The sequence below is a fragment of the Euprymna scolopes genome, chromosome 10 (assembly GCF_053919585.1).
Source record: "Euprymna scolopes isolate OS-2025 chromosome 10, ASM5391958v1, whole genome shotgun sequence".
NCBI classification, from domain to species: domain Eukaryota; kingdom Metazoa; phylum Mollusca; class Cephalopoda; order Sepiida; family Sepiolidae; genus Euprymna; species Euprymna scolopes.
Genome location: NC_136491.1, coordinates 62840411 through 62865311, shown reverse-complemented (window position 1 = coordinate 62865311; position 24901 = coordinate 62840411). Strand labels below are relative to the sequence as shown.

The 24901-nt window shown below is 34.7% G+C and overlaps 1 protein-coding gene across 3 annotated transcripts in view; it reads right to left on the bottom strand.

Annotated features, from left to right (window-relative positions):
- LOC145286014 (aspartate--tRNA ligase, mitochondrial-like) overlaps positions 1–24901 on the bottom strand; it is a 517834-nt gene that overhangs the window by 88326 nt on the left and 404607 nt on the right. For 2 of the 3 annotated variants that reach the window (XM_080134627.1, XM_080134626.1), the window contains exon 12: positions 6651–6806. The exons of the other annotated variant lie outside the window; for it this stretch is intronic. In XM_080134627.1, the coding sequence (XP_079990753.1) occupies positions 6651–6806 (156 nt within the window). The remainder of the gene's footprint in view (positions 1–6650; positions 6807–24901) is intronic. 3 annotated transcript variants of the gene reach the window in all.

Here is a 24901-nt window from a genome sequence, read left to right as displayed (position 1 = left end):
TTGTGTGCGAATATTAGTTCAGCTGGTGACAAGCCTGCATTATGTTTGGGTTAGGAGTGATCCTGTACACAGATAAAATTTTTTTCAAGACTCTTACCATCAGTGTCCAAAGCTCTTTTGAATGTGTAAACATATCTCTTTGCGAGGCCATTTGACTTTGGATGGTATATTGCAGTTGTTAAATGTTCAATAGATAGGGCTTTGCAGAATTCTTCAAACTCTTTGCTGGTAAATTGGGTGCCATTGTCACTGACAATAGTTTTAGGCACTCCAAAACGACTGAAGAGAAGTCTTTATGCATTTTTAGTACTCATCAATATTGAATGTTTATACTTAAACACTTCCAGCCATTTTGTGAAACTGCTGATGACCACCAAGAAATAATGTCCATTCAATGGACCTGTGTAGACAATGTATAACGTAATCCCTCATTGAGGAGCTTTAGAACTATGCTGAGATAGCTTATCATTCCCGGATGACGTCAGATAACCCGAGGATTTAAGATAGAGAAGATAAATATACATATTTTATTTCATGTCAAAATAGATATTGTTTGAGGCCAGAGAAATATGTTTTTGCAGTTGGAAGTTGATGACAGGAAATTTCACGTATCACCTGGTCTGGCCTTGGTGAACTCAAAGTCGGATGTCAGAATTGACATCTGACCTTGGATATCGTGAGACCCAGAATTCAAATTTCAGGTATGGGAATTGTACCCACGCAAAAAACTTAAAGCTTTTTGATGTTGTGGCGAAATCTTATTGGCTGGGGAAATTTCCACTCCATCCACATACTTCACTATATATACGACTGTCGTGCGAAAATTAGTCAGTCAGAGAAGAACAGATTGCTTGTTGATTTCGGGAAGAACAGACCGTATAGAGACGTGACCCTTCCACCTTCCTCATCCAACCGTCAGTCGCTGTCTGTGAAGAGATTTGAAACTCTGAAAGTGCTTACTGAGAAATGAATCATATTTGTAAAAACATTTGTACATAACTTTGCGAAATTAAGGTTCAGTAGACCAGATACAAGTGTTGTTGTCTTTCTGCCTGCGTGAGTTTGTTATTTGTTTTCAGCATACCAGATTTCATGTTACAACTTCAGAGAAGACTAGACGACATGAGGCCGAGAATTCCAGATAAATAAGGGTCCTAACCACCTTCTCAAAGGAGGGATTACAAATGTGTAACTGAGTCCATTGTGTATATTTGTACAGGTGGTGCCTTTGCTGCTAGCTGACACACTTGACACTCTCTTGCAATTTTTTCGATGTCCTGGTCCATATTAGGTCAATACGTATATCTGTGCATCAAAGCCTTCATTTTGGACATGCTTGGATGACCACTAGGGAATTCAATTAGAATCCTCCTTTGCAGTGTGGTCGGTATGATGACTCTGTCCGCATACATTAAAGGCTGCGAACAAATAGAAAATGGGGAAATTTTGACTTTTCATTTAACTGCACCTGTTTTTTAATTTTTACAATGAATTCATCTGTATCTGTTGGCTCATTGATATCATCTAGAGTCACTGGTAACGTGTTGAACAGCAGTTCGGAGAGTTATTTTTCTTCTGTCAATGCAGCTATCACTGTGTCCTCTAAAGGTTCTACACACTTTTGAATCAGTCTGGATAGTCCATTAGCATATCAGATATTTTTAGATGAAATATACTCCATTTTAAAATTATAGTTCAACAGAATTATGCTCCATTCTTGAAGTCTGTTTGTAGTGTGAATAGGTATGCCTTTTTTAGAGCCAAAAATAGTCAAAATCCTGCCATGAGTAAATCTACAGAATTTTTTAATTTCATAAATGATTGCTAATGTTTCTTTTTCAATCTGAGAATAGTTTCTTTCTGCAAGCAAAAGTGACCTGGATGCATGAGCTATTGGCTTTGTTGACCCCTTTTCAAGTCTATGGAGAAGTACTGCTCCTATTCCGTAGTCACTTGCATCTAATGCCACAATCAATTCCTTCTGCGGATCAAAGTGTGCCACTGCTAAATCAAATAATAATCTCTTCACATGCACTTCGCCACTCCTTTTGCCCATTTTTTAATCAATTTTCGTTCAATGGTGCTCTCAACTTATGCATTTTTGGGATATAAATAGCATAATATTTTGCTAAACCCCCAAAAGATTGTAACTGGGCAAATTGCTAGATGCTGCCTTCTGTTCTCTGATTGTCAATGATTTGACTAAGATATTTTATCTGTTTTAAGAAAAATTCACATTTTTTGGCACTTAATTTGAAGCTGAATTCCTCAATTGTTTGGAAAAGTGTTCTGATATTATCCTTATGTTCCTGCACATTTCTACTCTTTACAAGAATGTCATCCAAATATGCGATTGCAAAACCTAAATCGGCAAACATCGTGTCCATTATTTGCTGAAATAATGCTGGACCTACTTTCAAACCAAATTCAATTAATTATCAATTATCAATCAATTACAATGAATTCATCTGTTTCTGCTGCCTTATTGATGCCATCTAGAGTCACTGGTAACTCTCGAATCTTGTTGCACAGCAGTCCGGAGAGTTCTTTTTCCTCTCTCAGTGCAGCTATCACTGTATCCTCTAAAGGTTCTGCACACTTTTGAATCAATCTGGATAGTCCATCTGCATGTCCGATATTTTTTGATGAAATGTACTCCATTTTAAAATTATAATTTAACAGAATTATGCTCCATTGTTGAAGTCTGTTTACAGCGTGAGTGGCTATGCCTTTTTTAGATCCAAAAATAGTCAACAAGGGCTTGTGGTCAGTCTGCAACGTAAAAATCCCGCCATGAATAAATCTATGGAATTTTTTAATTGCATGAATTATTGCCAAACTTTCTGTTTCAATTTGAGAATAGTTTCTCTCTGCAGGCAAAAGTGATCTGGAAGCATGAACTATTGGCTTTGCTGATCTGTCTTCCAGTTTATGGAGAAGTACTGCTCCTATACTGTAATCACTTGCATCTGATGCCACAATCAATTCCTTCTGTGGATCAAAGTATGGCAGTGCTAAATCAGATAGCAAGAATTTCTTAATCTCTTCAAATGCACTTTGGCACTCTTTTGACCAAATCCACTTTCATCCTTTTTTTAATAATTCATTCAATGGTGTTCTCAACTTATGCATTTTTGGGATATAGATAGCATAATATTGTGCAAAACCCCAAAAAGATTGTAACTGGGTAACATTGCTAGGTGCTTCTGTTTTCTGAGGATCCGGTCTTCTGCCTTGGCTGTCAATGATTTGACCCAGATATTTTATCTGTTTTAAAAAAATTCACATTTTTTGGCACTCAATTTGAAACCAAATTCCTCAATTTTTTGGAAAAGTGTTCTGATATTATCCTCATGTTTCTGCAGATTTCTACTCTTTACAAGAATGTCATCCAAATATGCGATTACAAAACCTAAATCGGCAAACATTGTGTCCATTATTTGCTGAAATAACGCTGGAGCTACTTTCAAACCAAAAGGAAACCTTTTGAGTCTGAAGAGTCCTAAATGGGTATTGATACACAAATACTTTGAACATTCTTCACTGACTTTTACCTGAAGGTAAATCAATTTTGAAGAAAGCTTTCCCTCCATTCAGCTTTGTAAAAATATCTTCAGAGGATAGAAGTGGATAACTATGATCCATCGGACAGTTATTAAAACCTGTGGAAAAACCGGCACATACTCGAATCTTCTTATTTTATTTTAACATACACAGCGGGGTTTGCCCACTCAGAATGGTCAACTTTTTCGACTACATCATTTTTCTGCAGTCTCTGCAGTTGAATTTCAATATCTTCTTTTGAAGAAAAAAGCACATTTCTTTTTGGTTTAAAATAGGTTTCACATTTTGTTTTAGCTCAAAATTCAATTTGATCTTAGTGCCCCTCAGAAAAAAACTGGGGAATTCACTTTTTAAGACCGTAAGAAAATCCTCATTTTGTTTGGAATTGTTTTTTTTCAGCTACACTCACACTGTTACAAAATAAATTTATGGGTAGCTTCCATAAATCAAACAAAATGATCCAATTAATTCCAAAGAGGCAAGAATTTATACCTGGAACAATTGACACTTTTGTAGAAAAAGTTTTCGATCCAAGAGATACACTGCAATTAAACTCTCCCTTGAATTTAAATCTCTTGCTGGATACTCCTTTGGCAATTTTAAACGTTTTTTCCAGTTTTGGACACCCAATCCTCTTCCAGGTCACTTCGTTTATAATCGAAATATCACTACCTGTATCCAAAAGTAGCTTCACTATTTATTTTAGTATTAACAAATTTTCATTTACTCCCTTCTCATTTCTTCTTTTGACAACGCAACATTTAATTTAGACTTTAATTTTTGCCTTTGTTTCTTTTGTTTAGTTCAGCACTGGAAGGCTTGGGGTACAACTAAACCACATTTGGCACAAGGTTGGTCTTTAAAAAGCACAACTCCAACACTCAAAACTTTTTCCTTTGTTCTTGGAAAATGTTTTTTGTTTCACTATTTGGACCTGTGATGTAACTAGTAGTGTCCTTTTTCACATTTATCAACTTCTGACATTCTTCTGTCACTTTTTGCAAGTTCATTTCTGGATCTTGTTACATAATTGATAAAATTCTTGATCTCAAATCCTTGTCCTTCGGTGCTGTCAATCCCTGGACAAATATGTAACACTTAAACATGTCAACTGATAGATCTTTTGATTTAAATAATTCACACTGGGCATTGACTTTACCAGTATATGTGACAATATCATCAGTTTCTTCTTTTTGCATGTTTAAACACTTATATCTGTCTCTTTTACCAAATATCGAGTACAAAATTTCAACAGTTTCTGAAAAAGAAATATGTTCCGGCTTCTTTCGTGAAATCAAATTTGTAAATTTTGTATTTTCCTCTGCACCCAATTTCTGAAGTAGGAGTGATTTTTTCTTTGTTAGACTATTTTTTTACATCATTTTGTAAAGATCGTCTTGAACCTATGATAATAGGTGAGAAAAGTATCACCTCGTTCGGGATCGTATTTGAACTCAGCTAGTGAGTTAGCTATACCCACTCCTGAAAATATCTAGATGCACTATCATTAGATTTTTGTGACAAACAGTTTCACAAAATAGTCTGCAGTTTGCTGTATAAGTGTTTCAAAATGCTCCTGCTGAACCAGCATCTGTTTTTGAAAGTCAATCAAGCTCTCAGTTAACGTTTTTGTCAACACTGCCATTTATTCTGAAGCCATTTTTTTATGCACAAATATTAAGCCAACATATACACAAAATTTTGTTTAAAAAAATGTTTACATTCACAGATTTTGTAACAAAAAACTGTCAACACCAAGAAATATTCAGAAACATTCACCGTACAAAATATCAACACTTTACAAATTTCAAGAGATCCTTTCATCTTTTTCAAATACACGTAAACTTCTTTTTAAAAATTTTCTTTATAAAAGAAAAACAGTTCCACAGTACTGTTCATTTTATTTGTTTTTATCGTATTAACCAAAACAAAACACACCCAGATCGCTTTCAAAAACAAAATTTTTAAAACGAGATGAAAAATATATCTCATGTCAGATATTATATAGATTGCAACTGTGCTTCCTCCTTCCACTTTAATAGAATGAATGACAGTAAGCATTATTGTTACTAAACACTCTCCCTCTTTTAAATCTGAAAACCAAAAAAAAAAAAAAAAAGCTGATAGTGAGGAAATGATTTTAAGACACAAAAAATAATTTTTGAAAGTATTATTTCTTTTAAAAAGTGGATCAATTTTAATTTGTAATATTATCATAATGAAAAAAGACATTTTATAGTTGTAGAAGCTTTTTGGTCAATGATTTACCTTGACAACCAAAAAGGGAAATATTAGTTCAGTTGGAAAAACTAATAAGAGAATTGAATTAAATCATCAAATTTTGAGACTATTTACCTTTTCATTATTGAATAACCATGAAAATAAAGCATATTCATTGATCACAAATTTCTGTTCAAATATTGACAAAACTGTGTGACCATTTCTCGTATGTCTGGGTTACAGAGTTTGTTCCAAGGCTTGCACATTGAATCATTTTATTTATTTACTATCAATTATTTCTTGAAATTAAAAAAAAACATGTAATGCTGTAAGGTATTAGAACAATCTTAAAAAAAAAACTATTTAAAACATTTAATCGAACCATACTTCATTACTATTTCGTCATAAATAAGGCAGACGTTTTAATACCTTGTTGTTAATTTAAAAAAAAAAAAATAATAATTGTAAAAATAAAATAATAATAATTGTAAAAAAAAAAGATATTTTGTTGAAATCTGAAAGAAATTTAGAAATATTTAAACTGTTAAACAGAAAAGCATTTTTGACTAAAATTCTTAGCAAATCTTAATAGTTATTAAAAGATTGAACATCTTGGAAGTTATTTATTTGGAACCTAATAACTTTACCGATACATATTACTAAAACATTACCTCAACAACATTTTGTTATAGTTGTATTACAATTTCGTCAAATTAATAATTTGATGACTAAATTATATTGTAATTTAACTTTAAAATATTTAAAGAAAATCATAATTTGATTAAAAAAAAGCAGCCTCGTTAAAAAAAAGAAGCAAAACAAAAATGAAAAACCGTCTGGTATTCATAAACTAATGGTTTCCTCACCGGTTGATGTCCTTGTCCTCCGACAAGAAGAATCAAATCAGATGGTTTTACACTTAATTGCTTACAAAGATGCTCTTTCACTTGAGGTTGAAGGTATTTAGAAATTGAAGATTGCCAATGTCTACTCTCCTCACCAACTTTTATGAGACAAAAATTCTGAAAATCAAGAAAAACAAAGGAGACAATGAAGAAAACTATTTGTTTTTATCTTTTTACAGAATATCAATCATTTTGGTGTTATTTAAAATTCAAACACAATTTATCTAAATGATAAATGAATCACTGTTTGCAATTATTTGAACACAAATTGCTATTTTATTCATAGAAAGGGGAAATACTGTTTCCACACATTTTTCGACAGTATTAATGCCTAATTGAACTTGGCATACCCAATTTACAGCCTGTGATGATATCAAGCACCTTCATGAAAACTATAAAACATTGAGAGAAATTTAAAAATGGAAATCTTGTGTGTATGTGTGTATTTCTGCAGTAAATTTGCAAGTGTAACTATATTGCCATTTGGTTTCTAGATTTGAACTATATTAAAAAAAACTCCTGTAATACAAACAAATTATGAGGATGCTTAAATTATATTCATTTAAGCATCCTCATAATTTGGATTTTATTTGTTTTTTTTGTTTTTGCATTGGAATAAGAAACCATATATGACCTTTTACTGAAGAGTTTTTATTGTCATCAAAATATTTCGTCATACTCATTTGAGAATGTGCAGAAATATATGTGTAATTTGATTGCCCACATCCTGTCTTCTCTGCAACCACCCAGGATTTTACATTATTTGAAGCTTGCAAATAATTCTGAATAGTGTCTTCGAATTCTCTTTTCCTATCAGTGCTGGTGTTCCTCAGGGCTCTCTGAATCTTAGAATGTTAGATCTCACAGATGTAATGTTGCTAGTCTCAGCCTTTTCTATAAATATGTGTTCGTCTGAAATTGCCTGAACTATTTCCTGCTGTCTTTGTTCCAGCTCTGGAATGAAAATCGATCCGGTGAACTTATAAAAAAAGGAGGATTCGTAAAGGAGATTAATTTCAACTGAAGATTTGCATGTTGGTGTTAAAAGGAGAGAAGTTTGATTTTAAAGACATGAAAAATAATTACTCCCCTCCTTGTGATGTGCTCCATATCAGAGTAGAGAATGTTAAAAAGATCTTGACCATCAATGCTTTCTGAAGTGCTGCCATAGATAGTTGTGTCATCAGTATACATGGCATCAAATGATCTCAGAATATGATTTTGGAGATCAGCAAGAGGGTTGAGCCTTGAATAAATCTTTGAGAGGTACACTGGTATTGACGCAATGTGCTTCAGACTTTTGCCCATCAATGAATGTAAATAATTAAACAATGTAAATAAAGAAAAAAGCAATTTTGAAAAGGATTTTGATTGGACATGTTGCATCATGTTTCATCTGATGTCTATTGCCTATTGATTCTGTTATAGTTGCTTAAACTGATTGTGTTTGTGTTGTGAGGGAATCACCCTCCAAATGGACTGTTCTATCCATTATATAAACCATAGACCTTTTGATCCCAGGTGTGCATTAAACACCAGAACGACCTGCGCCTGCTCAGTGACGTTTACTACTCTTTTCAGTTGTAACCTTTTTATGTTGTTGTTCCAGTAATACATTGTTTAAACTCTATTCCGTTGTTCTGTTTTCTTTGTGGCTTATTGCAAGCCATAACACTGGCAACATTGGATTCGGAGAACGTACTCACGTTTAAAAACAGTGTTCTAAAAAACTAAACACTGACGACATTGGATTCAAGGAGCATACTAAAATCGAAACCAGTAATGACATTGAAAAAAAAAAATACTCGCGTTGAAATAGTATTCTAAAATACTAACGACGTTGGACTCAAATGTTATCAAGCCTAAGGAAGTGTCTAACATAACACTTGCAACTGAAAGGTTCACAGTAACTAAAAAAACAAAAAAAAAAAAACGCAGATCATTACGGAAAAAAAAAAAGAGTTGAAAAGAAAAAAGTTTGTCACGACTTTCAAAGATAATGCTGTACTTTTGCAAAAAGAAAAAGGTTCGTCGCGACTTAGAAAGGTAAATTTTTATACTTTTGGAAAAAGAATTTGTCACGTGTGGTTTTCGCTGCTGAAATTGAAGTAGAGAAAAACATTCTTTGATTTTAACTCAATTCTCAAAAGATGATTTTCTTTGGTACTGAGTTGGTTGTTGAAGGATTTCTTTTTTCTCTTTGTTTTCTTTTTTGTTAAGAGAAAAATTTTTAGGATGTATTCTTCTCTTTTTCTCCTCTTCTTCCTTTCTAAATTCTATTGATTTTGCTTTATTGCTGCTGATGTTGTTGGTCATGTGACTAATTTATTGCCTGTTCATTGATCTGCGCCTTCCTGTGTTTTGTGATAAAATTCAAGCTGAAGTTGGCAGTTTGAACTTGACACTTGAAATGTGTTGATGTACTATCTTCTCTTCGTCTAAACAGGATGTTAAAATGTTGAAGAGAACTCATCTAAGTTTCCTGACAAAGTTTATAATGTTGAAGTGATTATGTCTAAGTTACCTGACAAATTCGTATCTCTGAGAGAAATCTACTTCAAGGAAATCCAAGAAATCTGTTTAGGACTAGGCATATATCGGAAAAATACCAGCTTGCAGGAGAGAAGACACATGTGGGAAATATTCTCGCTAGGAAAGATTGAAGTGTCTAGCACTATAACTAGATATTTTCTTCTAAGGCTTGAAGAAAATGGATATGTCTCAAGCTACAGGTTTTCTAAGTTAAAAGACAAGAATATTCTGACCGGACTCAAAGAAGGAACGAGGAGGGTTTTTTTTTTACCAGACTTCTTGCCTCTTCAGAAAACATTATATTATATGAAGAATTATGAGTATTTTTTTCGGGTTATTTCTTCAGGAAAATGAGGAAATAAATTCCTCGCTATAAAAGAACAGTCTCGGAACATTATTTCAGATAATAAGTTATCTTTACAGATATTTCAACTAATCTACTGAAGAGAACTTTTATTTTAAAAATGAAAATGCAAACAAAGGGAGCAAACTCTTTTCAACTTTGCTAAAGTATTTTGATGTTTCTAAAAAAAAAATCCCATGTTGATTGAAATCTCATATCACAGCAGTAACAAAAATGGCCTTCTCAGCCCGTCTTTCTTTCTTTCTATGTTTAATAATTGTTACCACACAAATAGACTTTCTTGGTAGCTGAGAGCAAAATCTTAACAACAGAAAGCTCAACTTATTTTGACTCCAAGTTTCTTTATTTGTTTCCTCAAGAAAATTACTCATTTGTGCGATGGTGCCTCTCTAAAATTCCATTACCACTTGGGTGGTATGCAGCTCTAAAATATAGCCTAACATTCCACTTTGCACATAAATCTCTAAAAACTTCCAAGTCAAATGACATACCGTTATCCATGAACACCTCTTTTACTGCCCCCCCCTTTCTATAAACACCTCCTCAACAACTCTCTTCACGTCTTCTGCCATTTCATTTCTGATTTTGCACCATATCGCTACTCTCCCAGACCACAGTCAATTATAGTAATGGTCTGATCTGTCTCTCCTATTTCTAGATAGACCACTAGAGCATTCCCTTTCAAATACATTGGGATCAATATGGCTATATCTTCATATTTAATGGTTCATGTTGATAATGTGTGGTATCAATAGTTGCCGCCAATTTTCTTCAACATGCAATTCTCCTTTAGTCCGAATTCTTAATTCTCAATGATCATATCTCCAATAACTCCAAGTCAATGCTCCTTTTGTCTTGATACGCTTATAAGCAGACACCACCGATTTAATCCATGATGGCACTGTTGCGGAGTCTGTCCTAACGTCCACTATCTGTAGCCCCCATTTTAAAGCAAGATTGATGCTTTTCATCATAGCATCGAGTTCTGTAACATTTATTTGAGCGCTATCATCATTTTTTTGTAGCCAAGCAGCATCTTCAACAGTTACTCCTCCTATTTCCAGGCTGCTAGTGTCACTCCATATTATGCTTTCATGGCTTATTTTTATGCCATTCTCCTTTTATGGGGTCCATTTTTTTCACTTCTCCAATGATTTCTTGTATCATGAGCTGCACTTCTTGATCAATTGCATCTTTCCAATTGTCTGTACCAGTTTGCCTTTTAATAAAACTGCATGCAGTTTGCAACCATCCAACTATAGGGTAATGGCCAATCAAGTTTCCACATACAGAGAAAAGCTCTCTCTTGGTCAGGCCATGCTTGGCTTCGAGGATCTCGTTTCTTCATCCAAACATCAACTTTCCTGCCTTATTGCCATTCCATTTTCCAATGACTCAGACAGTTTCACCATCAATCCATATGTTTTGACATGACCTCTCACTCTCTCCACAGTCACCTCTGTTTTGTCCATCAGTACATCATCGATGTAAGAGTAGGTACCTCTCTTCATCACATCATCTTTGGCCAACACAGTCTTAAGAACTGCCGTCATGATTTTCGATGCCAAAATTCAGTCCAAATCCTAATCAGGTCAAACAATAAACTTGACCTTTATGTTCTACCAATTGATATTGGCATAACTTTTTGTCTATATGAATTTGGAGATAGGCCGACTTTAAATCCATGATTTTAGTTGCTCGTTCCATTCTCCTCTAGTTCCTCATGACTTCTTCACACACGTCGATTCCATTTTTGTGTGATAAGCTACACACTTGTTCACTCCCGGAAATCCAACACCAGCCTAACTTTCTTCTTAATAGGCCATGACCATGAGTGGCAGAATTCCTTCAACCTTTCCTAACTACAATATTCCTACTTGTTTAACTTCCGGAAATCCAACATTGGCCTAACTTTCTTCTTAATAGGTTGAACCACAGCTATGAGTGGCAAAATTCCTTCGACCTTCTCTGACCACTGTATGAATATTCCTTCGTCTATCAACCTCTCAACTTCCTCCTAAAACTGCGACCCAATATCTCCTCTTAGCATGCTTTTATAGCAGTTAATCTGATTTGTCAACACTCTACCATCCATTTATCACCATCAAAGTAGGCCCAAAAATTCTCATCCTCAATCAAACATGGCCTGGGTTTTGATGGTTGAATGGTATTGCTCCTTGTTGCACGTATTGTCATTATGGGTGCACTTTGATTACTAAACTTCACCTAACCTTTAGCGATGGTAGCTCCTCTCAATCAGTTTATCACATCCAGACCCGGTACCATAAACCTATTCAGTACAATCACTTTTAGTCGCAGCGTTGTACATACGGTATTGACAAGGACTCAAGCTCTTTTCCCTTTAATAGCGACCACTATCTGTGGCAACAAACTCTCACACACCTTTCCAGTATAAAAGGGGTGACTACTAGCACAATAGCACCATTTACTCATTTCCCGGAAGCAAAGAGCAATTTCTTCTAATGTACCTCACCTGGCCACACCAAAAACAGATAATGTCTGGTCGCAACTCCTTACAGTCTCTCATCAGGTGGGGTCTCTGACATCTGAAAGATTTACCGATAAATCTACAACTTTCTTTTGTTAATGTCCACTCCTCTCTGCTTTGATTATTTGCCTAAGAGGCTGCAATTGCCCCTAGTTCACTGGGTTGTTTTGCTAGCACTTTAGCATGCTTCGAAATCTCCTCTACCTCCATGGTTTTAATTTCAGAAGGTTGTTGCAGTTCCAGAGATGCAGTCAGTACCACTTTCACTGTATTCTCAAGGCTGTGTCCTGCATATCCAGCCAATACTGCTAGTCACCTTATCTCTGCTGCATATATATCTAACCAGTCTTCAGTCCAGGTATCTCTTCTGAGCTTGTTATAAGCCTCAACATGCTCTCTGAAATTTGGTCTTTAATCAGTTTTCAATACTCTCAGTAATGGTCTGATCTGTCTCTCCTATTTCTAGATAGACCACTAGAGCATTCCCTTTCAAATACATTGGGATCAATATGGCTATATCTTCAATTTTCTGCAGCTTTGCCATCAACTTCAGGTTGCTAAACCACATGACCACATTGCATTCTCCAGTAAACAGCCTCAGAATGTCGCTGCTTAACCTTACTCATTCACCCGTTTTTGTCGTTGTGCCGAAATAGTTCGCAGTTAAATATGTTGGTATTATTAGAAAGTAACATCCAAAGAACGAATTTCCAATCGTTATGTTCTCCTTCTCACAACTTTCGATATCAAACCCCAGCATACATCTGTCAGAAACTTACTTCTGCCAAAGAGACACACCCTCTCTCTCTGACACACAGGCTTCTTATTTGAAAAACCAACTGCATTTCATTAGCATATTTCTCCCAACTCTTATTACCTCACGTGACCAATAGTCCATAAATAGCAAGAACGACTATTTTTTCCCCTTGATTCCTTCCCAGAAACAGATGGCATGTTGTGTACGAGGTCAGGTTTGTACTACTTTTTAATAACAATTGAAAATGGTGATAATAATTTTGACATCTGTGGCTCGGATTTAAAGCAACCTTTTTATGTGAAACAAAGGCTTTCATTGCCTAACTAATCATAAAAATGCAATATGAATTGTAATTAAATAATGAACCACAAAACTGTTTTACTCGGAGAATTTATCAAAAAACTGTTAGTCAGCTAAGTAGAAAACAGTTGATCAGATTGAAAGATGGACTGAGAAAGAAACTGAAGCTGGAAACCAATCAAGGCAGAAATTCAGAAGGCTAAGAACAATTCTTTTCAAATTCAACCTATTCAAAGCGACAAAAACAAACAAATTACAAAATGCTCTAACCTAGAATTAGCATCAGTCAAATTCCTCAACTTGTTTTTTCTCCAAAATAAGAGCACCATGACATTTTTTTTATTGTTACACACCAGGGTTTCAATAAATATTTGTTATTGTTCAAAGCAAGTTTGTTTTGCTTTGGGGTTGCCATCAAAATCAATCAGTTAAAACCAAGTTCCTGACATGGCTGTATCAACACAAAAGTTTTACATATCTTTTAAATACAGTGTTGGAATAGAACAATTGGCAGAGCATGTCTTTACATTATTGAACTACATTTAGTGCTGAGAAAGGAGTGACCCCAAGTGATCTCAATGGCACATACAGCCACAGTTAATGTCATACCTACAATATAGCAACATTGAGCAAATGAGTCACACATTTTGTTATATTTAAATATAACAAAAACATTATTTATGATATAAATCTCAAACGTCAGTTAGTGTGTTTCGCTAAAACTTCCAACACACAACCAACACTGATAAAATTGGTATCGTTTGAAAACTCAGTCAAAAATTTTCCAAAAACCATTCATTCTTTCACCGTCAACCAGGCTGTTTTTTACAAGGAGGAGGTCACTGTTTTCATCGACATTTTTACAAAGTCATCATATGCCTTGCAATGACTAAGCTTACTACTTTTTTTTGCGCTCACATGGGTACTTGCTGCTATTTACATTTTTTTTAGAGGGTTGGTTAATCATTTTTTTGTTAGAAACATTGGGGAGGTGGGGGGCTCTGTTGCTCTCCACACAAGGGCAATGCCGAGTACCCCTGCTAATCATGCATAAATGAACAAATCAACTGAAGAAGACATTTTGATTATTCATAAATAATAATTGAAATGTAAATGAAATCCCCCCAAAATCCTAGCCTCCTCCTCTTCATTCTTTTTCTTCTCCAAATAATTAATGACAAATATTCTTTAACACCCAAGATAAAGCATGTTTAAAGCCCAAAAAAGGGTGGTCAAGTGCAAATAGAATAAATCCCAAGAGAAAAGATAAGGCAGATATCAATAACAATAAAGATTATGTGTTTTTAGATTTAGAAAGGGAAATAGATTATATTTGTTTCATTAAACTAATTAACACACATTAAAAAACAAAACACAACTGAAATTTCACAAAGAAACCACATATATGCACACACATAGACAATCATATTCATATGACTTCATACACAAATATAAGAGCTACACACACACATATATACACATCTCTGCAGACATATTTGTACATATCTTCATACATATATACACATCTCTACAGACATATTTGTACATATCTTCATACATATATACACATCTCTACAGACATATTTGTACATATCTTCATACATATATACACATCTCTACAGACATATTTGTACATATCTTCATACATATATACACATCTCTACAGACATATTTGTACATATCTTCATACATATATACACATCTCTACAGACATATTTGTACATATCTTCATACATATATACACATCTCTACAGACATATTTGTACATATCTTCATACATATATACACATCTCTACAGACATATTTGTACATATCTTCATACATATATACACATCTCTACAGACATATTTGTACATATCTTCATACATATATACACATCTCTGCAGACATATTTGTACATATCTTCATACATATATACACATCTCTACAGACATATTTGTACATATCTTCATACATATATACACATCTGTACAGACATATTTGTACATATCTTCATACATATATACACATCTCTACAGACATATTTGTACATATCTTCATACATATATACACATCTCTACAGACATATTTGTACATATCTTCATACATATATACACATCTCTACAGACATATTTGTACATATCTTCATACATATATACACATCTCTACAGACATATTTGTACATATCTTCATACATATATACACATCTGTACAGACATATTTGTACATATCTTCATACATATATACACATCTCTACAGACATATTTGTACATATCTTCATACATATATACACATCTCTACAGACATATTTTTACATATCTTCATACATATACAAGGGACATTCCAAAAGTAGTGCCTCCTATTTTCAATCCATTTGAATGGATCAGAGTGGATTGCAAATTCCATTGTCATAATAACTAAATTCATTCATTTGTAAGTTTTATCTCTCTGTTGCAGATATTGACAATGTGAGATTCTAAGAAAGCAACTCGAACGTGTGCCAGAAGCAGAGATGTGTCGTTGAATTCCTAACAAAAGCGCATTGAGAATGGTGGTTATACAACTTTTTTATGTTTACATCCTAATTAGTTGATTGAGACTGTGTTCTCCCAAAATCCTACAACTGTCCTTTGTATGTCCTATCTAATCAGACATATTTCATCCTATATCATATCATAGTTGTCCATTGTATCAATTGTCAAGAGTTTCAGGTTGTTCCTAATACTGCCCATTTCTTTTTCTGCTTGATATTATTCAACATAAAATAGTTTCTTTCAGAGTCTACCATCCTCCAATGTGAAACAGACGTTCCATTCATTTTCAATTGTTAAGTGATCATTCTACTTGGACAATGTCGTTCCTTCTGCTACTGGATGTTGAATATTTATTTCAGACATTTCTGTTGCAATAAATCAAGCAGTTTGATATACTTGCAGAAAAGTATGCACTTGATATAATTGACTGACTAATACTCTCTTTTTAAGTTTTCCAAAAACTACATTGGCTCTTTGGATGGGTAGGTTTATCTCGGCATCCAAAGATAGTGTGTTGTAAACGTAGAAAACTCCATCAAATCCATGGACCAAGACAGCAGACCTCACGTACAGTTCCTCATGTGCATGGAGTAAATATTACCTTGATATTTATGAGGCTGATCTTGAGACTAACTGCTATACATATATGAAGTTCTTCAACCTCTGCATGCCAACCTCTGTATGCAAGTCAGCATCATCTTCATCAGCATTAAAACTCTGTAATCAGAGTCTAAAAAAATTGATCTGTCATTTAAAACAAACAAAACACTGGCAACTTAATTCTGGCAAGAAAATATCACAGTTGAAAATGTTGAAGCAAGAAAGTAATGAAAATGATAAAAATCCTTATTGGCAAAATAATCATGATTGTTGCTGTAGGAGAATAATTGTCATTGGCTATTCCAGAATCACAGATTGACTTTAAAGCTAGAAAATGAGTGATCTGCTATTTGCTTCAGAAGAGAAGTGGGTACTTGTGCATTTAACGAACCAGATGTAACTCAGTATTTGCTCGGCTTTGTCCGACGCATGACGTCAACAGCCGGATATAACCGAGTATTGCCGATTAAGCAGACGAGAATTTCGCTATCAATTGGAAGAGTGTCACAACTCAAGAAACGCTTATTTGAAGAGAGTTAAAAAAAAATTTGTTTTAAAAAGATAACTGACGAAATAATAATGAATATTACAAACCTTGCGGACCAGCTCCAGACCCTAGAGTCTGCACTAAACTTTTGCCAGCAACGGAAATTGTTGGCAGAAGAGAAAAGGTGTTTACATTTTGGCCAGGATTGTGTACTTGCAAAGAGAAGAAGCCTTTCCGACGGTTACACGGTTGGAGGTGTAGAAGTGTAACATGTCGTCGATGGACCTCCATTAGGATTGGGACCTTCTTCTCAAAATCCTGACTAACCATCGCATGTATAATAAAAATAATATACTTATGGGCGTTCGAGATGGCATCTACAAAAAATCTCCATCGCGAATGTGGGTTATGTTCTCGCCACACAATTGTGGATTGGAAAATTTTCCTGCGTGATATATGCAGGGACTATTTTCTTAGGAATCCCCGGCAGATTGGAGGCCCAGGCCATACGGTAGAAATCGACGAGTCCGTTTTTAACTGCAGAAAACACAACGTCGGCAGACTTCTGACACCTGTCTGGGTCTTCGGTGGATACGACCCCACTGAAAAGGAGGGTTTCTTGGTCACTGTACCAAATAGGACGCCGAAACCCTCCTTCCACTAATAAATAAAAAAAAATCCTTGTTTCTGGCAAAAAAAAAAAAAAAAACAGTCCTTGTTTCTGGCGAAAAAAAATGTACAAATAATCCTTGTTCCTGCCCCCCCCAATGCTTTTATTGCCCTTTTTTAGGCTTTTTCCATTTATTTGACATAAAGAGTTGCAAAAAAAAAAAAAAAAATTAACTTTTGTGTTTAAGACATAGACAATATGTTTTTTTACGTTAAAAATTGAAAAAAAAACAAAAAAAAAACAGTTCAGACAAAAAAAAAGTTTCCTATTATTTAACAAAAAAAACTTGTTTTATATGTATTTATTTTGAAAACAGAAAACAATTTCAAACAATAATAATAAAAAAAACATAAATGAACGGTAGGTTTTTGCTTTTTACTTATTTAATTTTTTTGTTTCTACATTTTACAATTTCATTTTACAGTTATTTTGTTGTAGCGTCGTTTTTATTTTATCGCCGCTCGGTTTTATCCGGCTGTTAACGTCATGCGCCAGACAAAGCCGAGCAAATGCTGAGTCATGAGTGTGATCAAGCAGCTGTAAAGAAATGTAAAAGCTCAGGTTGCCACCAGTTGTGTTCCAGGGAATTATAACATGTATTCCCACACTTTTCTTTATTTTTGCTTTCTGAGGCTTGGCAGGAAGTGGAAACTACTCAAAGAATTTTTCACTTAAAATGGCTTGAGTCACCACTTATCAATGCCCAGAGGCAACTCAAACATAAGGGCTAAAGAGTGTACAGTCAATAGGACAATATCATAGTAATCGTTAGTTGTGTAAATTTGTTAAATTAGATTACTTAAGGAGAATGGCTCATTAAGAACTTGATTACGTTGGACTTTAAGATGACCATATTGTGATCAGCTGGAAGGCAGGCAAACAGAAGACAGTTCCACAGGTGTGCAGTTCTAAAAAAGAAGCTTTGTTCATGGAATCTACGTTTAGGTTTAGGCACAGATAAAGAGTGGGGGAAATTATTCATTGTGTTTTCAGCTAGACAAGTGTTTCTTGTGAAAGAAAAGGAAGAAAGGGAAAAGAACATTCCCTATGAGGCTACAAAGTCTATTTTGAACTCTCTCAAGGTAGGATAAGATCTTTCTAGCAGCCCCTTCCCAGATGTGGCAACAATACTCCATCGTTGGACGTACCTGGCTCTTATATAGGTAAAGAATTGCATCAGCAGTGAGATATCTACTGGATCGATAGATGGATCCCACCATTTTTCCAGCAACCTTGGCAACAGATTTGATGTACATGTTCTATTTCAGATCAGGAGTAACGGTCAAACCCAGAAGCTTGTCAAAACATGGAGCATCCCCAAGATGAGAGACATTCATTTCAATTGATGCCAGATAGGGATCAGAGCGTTGATAATGTAAAGATAGAAGCTTAGTTTTAGATGCATTGAAAGTAACCAGCCACTTCTTTTTCCATTCTACCATGTGCTCAAGATCAGAGGAGAGAGAATCAGAGAGAACTTGGTCATTTATGGAGCTTCATATGCTATCATAGAGGGTAGTGTCTTCAGCATATCTACGAATGACCTAAGGATATGATTTGGATTTCTGCCCATCAACCATTACTCTTATGATCCTATCAGAGAGAAATGACTTAATAATTGAGAAGACATTTCCAGCTATACCATAGCTTAAGACCTTGTGAAGTAGACTTTTATGCCATACCCTAGCAAAAGCTTTTGATATGTCAAGAGTAATTGCCCTAGAAAGAAAGCCTCCATCGATAGATTCACTAATCCTATGAGATATAACTGTTTAAGCATATCTGCCATAGATCTAGCTGAATAGAAACCATATTGCATGTCACTAAGAAGGTTATTTTTGCTAAGTTGGTTAACTACTTCTCTATTTAACACATATTCCAGTAATTTACTCATGATGCACAAGAGACTTATTGGTCTGTACTGAGAGGGAAGATGACTGATCACCTGAATTCTTAAATACAGAGCATACTGATGAGATTTTCCAGGCTGTTGGGAAGCAATTCTCCTTAAGACAATGTTTAAATTCAATTTTATTTTTAATGTCCGTGTGCATGATACCTCAACAGGTATCTACTTTAACACCAGGATCTCCTTTGTTGAATGGATTCCCTACAAGTCTCTCACCACCAACAGGTAACAATGAAAAAACCTAACATAGCCGTCACTGAACCTTGGTTCTTCCTCATAACAACCAGAGACTTGAATACTACTAACCTGTACCTGCACCACTACTTCAGGGATTTTTGAAACTGGAGGATGAGCAGTTAGCCCTGAAAGAAAGTAAGACCATTGAAGAGGTCCAGAGAACTTAGCTGCCAAAAGTACAAACTGAGAGCTACCTGGGCAGAAATGAAAAGAGTTAATGTTGCACTCCAGACTTGTACCATACAAAACATATCTCACAGAGCTGAACCAGATATGCTGCAGGACTCTACATTGTTAGAAAAACGGTTCCTAAATTCCAAAAGCAAAACAGTGGAAGTCTGGAGCACAAAATAAAACACCATGTTGGAAACAGAAGCTCCAAAATCAGCTGAATCTTTGCAGAATGGAATTGCCTCAAATCAAACAATGCTGCTTCGCTCCTACAGTGCTGGAATGGCTGAGATGTTTGGAGTTAAGTCAAAATGATGTTTGTTTGTCCAATTACAGTATTTTGGCGTCTGTTGAACACGTGTGCAATAAAAAGGAATTCACTGTTTGAAACGCTTGATAACAATTTAAGATTTAATGTTTAGAAAGATCAGATGAATGTGAAATTGTTTTTAATAAATATTGTTTTTTATTAAAAATAAAATTGAATTTTTTTTTTTTCTTGCTTAACCACATAATTGAGGGACGAAGAAGCCACACCAACATGGCTGTTAAAACATGATACAACTTCATACTAAAAACGAGTGAAACATGATGCCTTAGTACAGACCCATCTGCTGTTTCACTATGACCTATAAGGTTTTCACTTGCCTGGTTGCAGACGGTATCTATCAACACCTCTTCTCTGGAGCATACCTGAAGAAAGAACTAGCAGGGTGCAGGAGGAAGTGTTTAGGCAACAAGGATCAGTTGTTGATTGATAAGACCATTCTTGAGGAGTGTAGGAAAAGGCAAAGGACCTAAGCATGGTTTGGATTGATTATCAAAAGGCATACAATAGTGTGTCACACACGTGGCTACTAAGGTGCCTTGATTTATATAATATCCATTCAAGGATTAAACTGATGATGGCACACAACCATGGTATTAAGCTACACTAATGGATCTGTAAAAATCACAAGCATCAAGATAAGAAAAAGAATCTTTAAAGGCATTGCCTGTCTACTTTACTCTTTTGCCCGAACATAGACCCATTAAGCAAATTACCCAATAAAAGCTGGAGTGCTTACAATTTAAGACAGAGCAACCAACAAGACTCAAACAAAAAGTCAACCACCTGCTCTTCATGGATGACCTCAAACTGTATGCCAACTCAGACACTGACTTAAGTCGACTATTGCAGGTCGTACATAACTTCTCCACAGATATTGGAATGAAGTTTGCTTTGGACAAATGTGCCAGAGCTGTAAAAGGTCCAAACGAAAACATACATCTTGATGGCGATACAGATATCAAGAACCAAGAAGAGCAGGGAAAATACAAATAAAAGAGAACAATTCAATTCAGCATGCCGAGATGAGAAAAAAAATTTGCAGTGAATATGCCATAAAGAAAATCTGAAAAACAGAACTTACAAACAAAAAGTAGGTAACTGTCATTAGCTACTCATGCCTGTGATAACATACAGCTTTAGCATTTTTGACTAGACACGAAGATACATAAACAGACTAGACACTAAAACACGGAAAATAATGACACTGTATAGAATAACATACAGAAACTAGTGTCTGCCTAGGTTGTATCTGCCCAGGGAAGCAGAAGGTATGGGTCTCTAAGAAATTAATCATCACTATTGTGAGTACGAGCCAATATACGATGAGCTCCCAAAATCCAAACCTCAAAATGGTGCATCAACATCATGAAATAAGAGCCAGCAGAACAATCTTGATCATGAAAATGGACAAAATTTTGGACAAGACTGTTTTACAAATGAGACAGAATCAGAAAAGTCTGTTATGAAAATAGCCCAAGAGAGTTGCCAAAAATACACTAAGAACTTTCATTGCAAAAAATTGGAAGAATGAGCCAATTCATCCAAGACTATGTACATATCAGACTTTATAGATTGGCTAAAATGAGGATCGTTTCACTACCCAAAATCAAGGATTGATGACGAATGCTTTTAAAAAGATGGTCTCAGCAATGACAGCAAGTGCAAGTTCTGCAACAATAAGTAGAGAGCGTGAACCACCTGATATCCAGTTGTAAGGTTATGCCATGGGAATTGCTATTATATTATGCAACACAATAAAATGTGCACATATCTCAACTGGATGATCTGTAAATAGTTGAATGTGAAATGCAGACAAGTCCTGAGAACATGTTTACCAGAAAGAACAGTTGGAAATAAGTCATACATCATCCACTATGACTATGCAATTTCTACAACTACATACCTAGAAAACAGAGCTTTTAAACCTGACATAGTGATATGGGGCAAGAAGGAGAAAGAAAACAACCTTAGTAAAAGTTAGTCTCCCCAATGATGCTGGGCTGAACAGACCTAGTGCAAGGGAGATTCAAACAGGTGCACTTAAAGGGATGGTTAGAATCCTAAGAAGATCTCTCAGTTGGAATATGAAATAGCAGATGAATGTTTGGCATCCAGTAGAATGCCCCATCCCCGGCTTGAACAAAATGATAAGAAAATTAAAATATAATGCAAAGTTAAATAGATTATTTTTCCCCACTGCTTAAACAGTTGGGTTAAGTTTGTAAAAATACAAAGAAACAATGATTGCTTATCAAAAATGGTCAAATATGAACATCAGAAAGGCTGATCCCTGCTTGTATTAGCAAATCGAATCACAGAAGAAATGCAGATAGTTTTGTTATTTCTTGATTTTAATTGTGACAAATTACATTATAAATTGCATAAATTATATTTTTCTTCAAATTTATTTTGTCTTTTACTTTGATTCACCTCAAAGTACGTTGCCATTGAAATGTAAGGAGCTACTCTCTGGATTATGGAATAGATTTATAAGGGGCATCCTAAGTGGAGAGTTGTACAGCGAGATGTTTGTTTACCTTAAATTTAAATTTTTGCATGTTGATAGTCGGGGAAGGAATTCCAAAGATGAGCAGTATGAAGAAAAATGTTATGAGTAGACAAACCTTCACACACCTTTATAGTGAAATAGTGGAATTATTGGTCAGAGATATTTATGTAAGTGCAACAAATTTGTCAGAGAACATTCCATTTACTCATCTATGGCAACAATTTACCATGCATAGAGAAACAGTGAGTAGGGAGAGAATTCCAAAGATAAACAGCATGAAGAAAAATGGTAATGAGTAGAAAAGCCTTACAGGATTCTTCTATGAACTGTGTTTAAGAGAGGCTAGTAGCTAGTTCATTTTCCCACATAAGGCAACAATATCCCATGCATGGATGAATTGTGGCTTTTTAGAGATATACTGACAGGTGTGAAAAGTTTTCTAACATGGTAGACGGAGCCCACCTTCCTTGCAGCATCTTTGGCAATGTCTTTTTTGTATTTGTTCCAATTTATATTACAAATGAATATTAGGCTGAAGAGTTTGGGTAGAACGCTATTATCCACAGCAATCAGTGGTTGAAAAGGTCATTAAAGGAAAAAAGTTTTGTCTTAATAGCAGCAAGTGTTATTATTAATTTATGTCTTCATTCCACTATACACTGGAGGTCATTTTCTACTGATTTGGCCAATGACTTGAATATGTGTTCATTGTGCCCATAGGTTAAGACTGTAGAGCCATCAGCAAATATACCCATCTCAGGCACAATTGCATCAGGGAGGTCGTTTATGAAAATCAGGAACAATAATGGGTCACGGATTGACTCTTGGGATACACCTACTACATTTATGTTAGGTTGTTTAAAATTATGTACATTTGTGTTATGTTGTTTAAAATTATGTACATTTGTGTTATGTTGTTAAAAATTATGTACATTTGAGTTATGTTGTTTAAAATTATGTACATTTGTGTTAAGTTGTTTAAAATTATGTTCATTAGTGTTATGTTGTTTAAAATTATGTACATTTGTGTTATGTTGTTTAAAATTATGTACATTTGTGTTATATTGTTTAAAATTATGTACATTTGTGTTATGTTGTTTAAAATTATGTTCATTAGTGTTATGTTGTTTAAAATTATGATCATTTATGTTATGTTGTTTAAAATTATGCACATTTGTGTTATTGTTCTGGGGTAACTGACACCCCTATTCCTGTCTTCACATGGACTCTCCCATCGCTGTGAAAGGCAGCCATTTTGGACTCTCTAATCAGAGATTCCATGCCAGCCTAATCGTTGACATCACTTTACCGACTCTCCTGTTTGATATTGTGAACCCCTAAAATAAGGCCACAACATCTGGCGACGTAGGAATGAAAAAACCTCACAAGGACCCTTTCCTTTGGACTAATAATCAAAAACGTCTATTTTCCTATTTTTCTGACTCAACTTTAAATTTTTCTACCAGCTTTGAAAAGTTCAACAAGTTTACTTCTTTTTTTTCAACAACAAGAAAAAAAAAAGAAAGTTATCGCCAAACCAAAACTGTGAGTAGAAAAAATATATATTGCTGTCCTAATCAATTTCTTGTTTTAAAACGAAATAGATTACATTCTATGCTAGAAAAAAAAAAGTTATTGGTGAACTTGAATTTACGCTTTTATATTTTTGAACACACGTGTGGTTAGCTGGCAAGCAACCATTTTTTTTTTCTCTCTCTGTTACGGTGAACGAGAAAAATAAAAACAGAAACAGAAAAGTCATTAAACCGACTCTACATAGGACACTTGCATCTAACCCACAATTATTTATGGAAACAAGTTCTACCAACATGCCAATGTGGATATGTGCTGACCATAAAAGCATATTCGAGGATTGTAAAAATACAACTCTATAAAAGGAAAATATTTCAGCAACAACAACAGCAAAAGGAAATTAGAAAAATACTGAAAGTCGAAACTAAAAAAAAGTTTATGGACTTCAAAAAAAAAAAAAAAAAAAGAGAAAAAAAAATGGTAACTTTAAAAGATTTTTTTTTTCTCTCTCTGATATTTCTTAAATACTTTTGATGTTGGCAAAATTCTCTGACTTCAACAAATAGTACAGTTATTCACTATTTTTTTTTTTTCCTTTCATGGAAATTAAACAAAAACTTTTTAAGTGTCTTATTACATTTTCTGCTAAGATACAACACAGAACTTTTTTTTTTCCTTTCCTTCTGTCCCTCCTCATTGTGTGAATATTTATTTCATATATCATCTTCATAAAATTGTTTTTTTCTTGGTGAAATTTTTCAGACCTAGAAATTCGGAGACTAGTTATTTT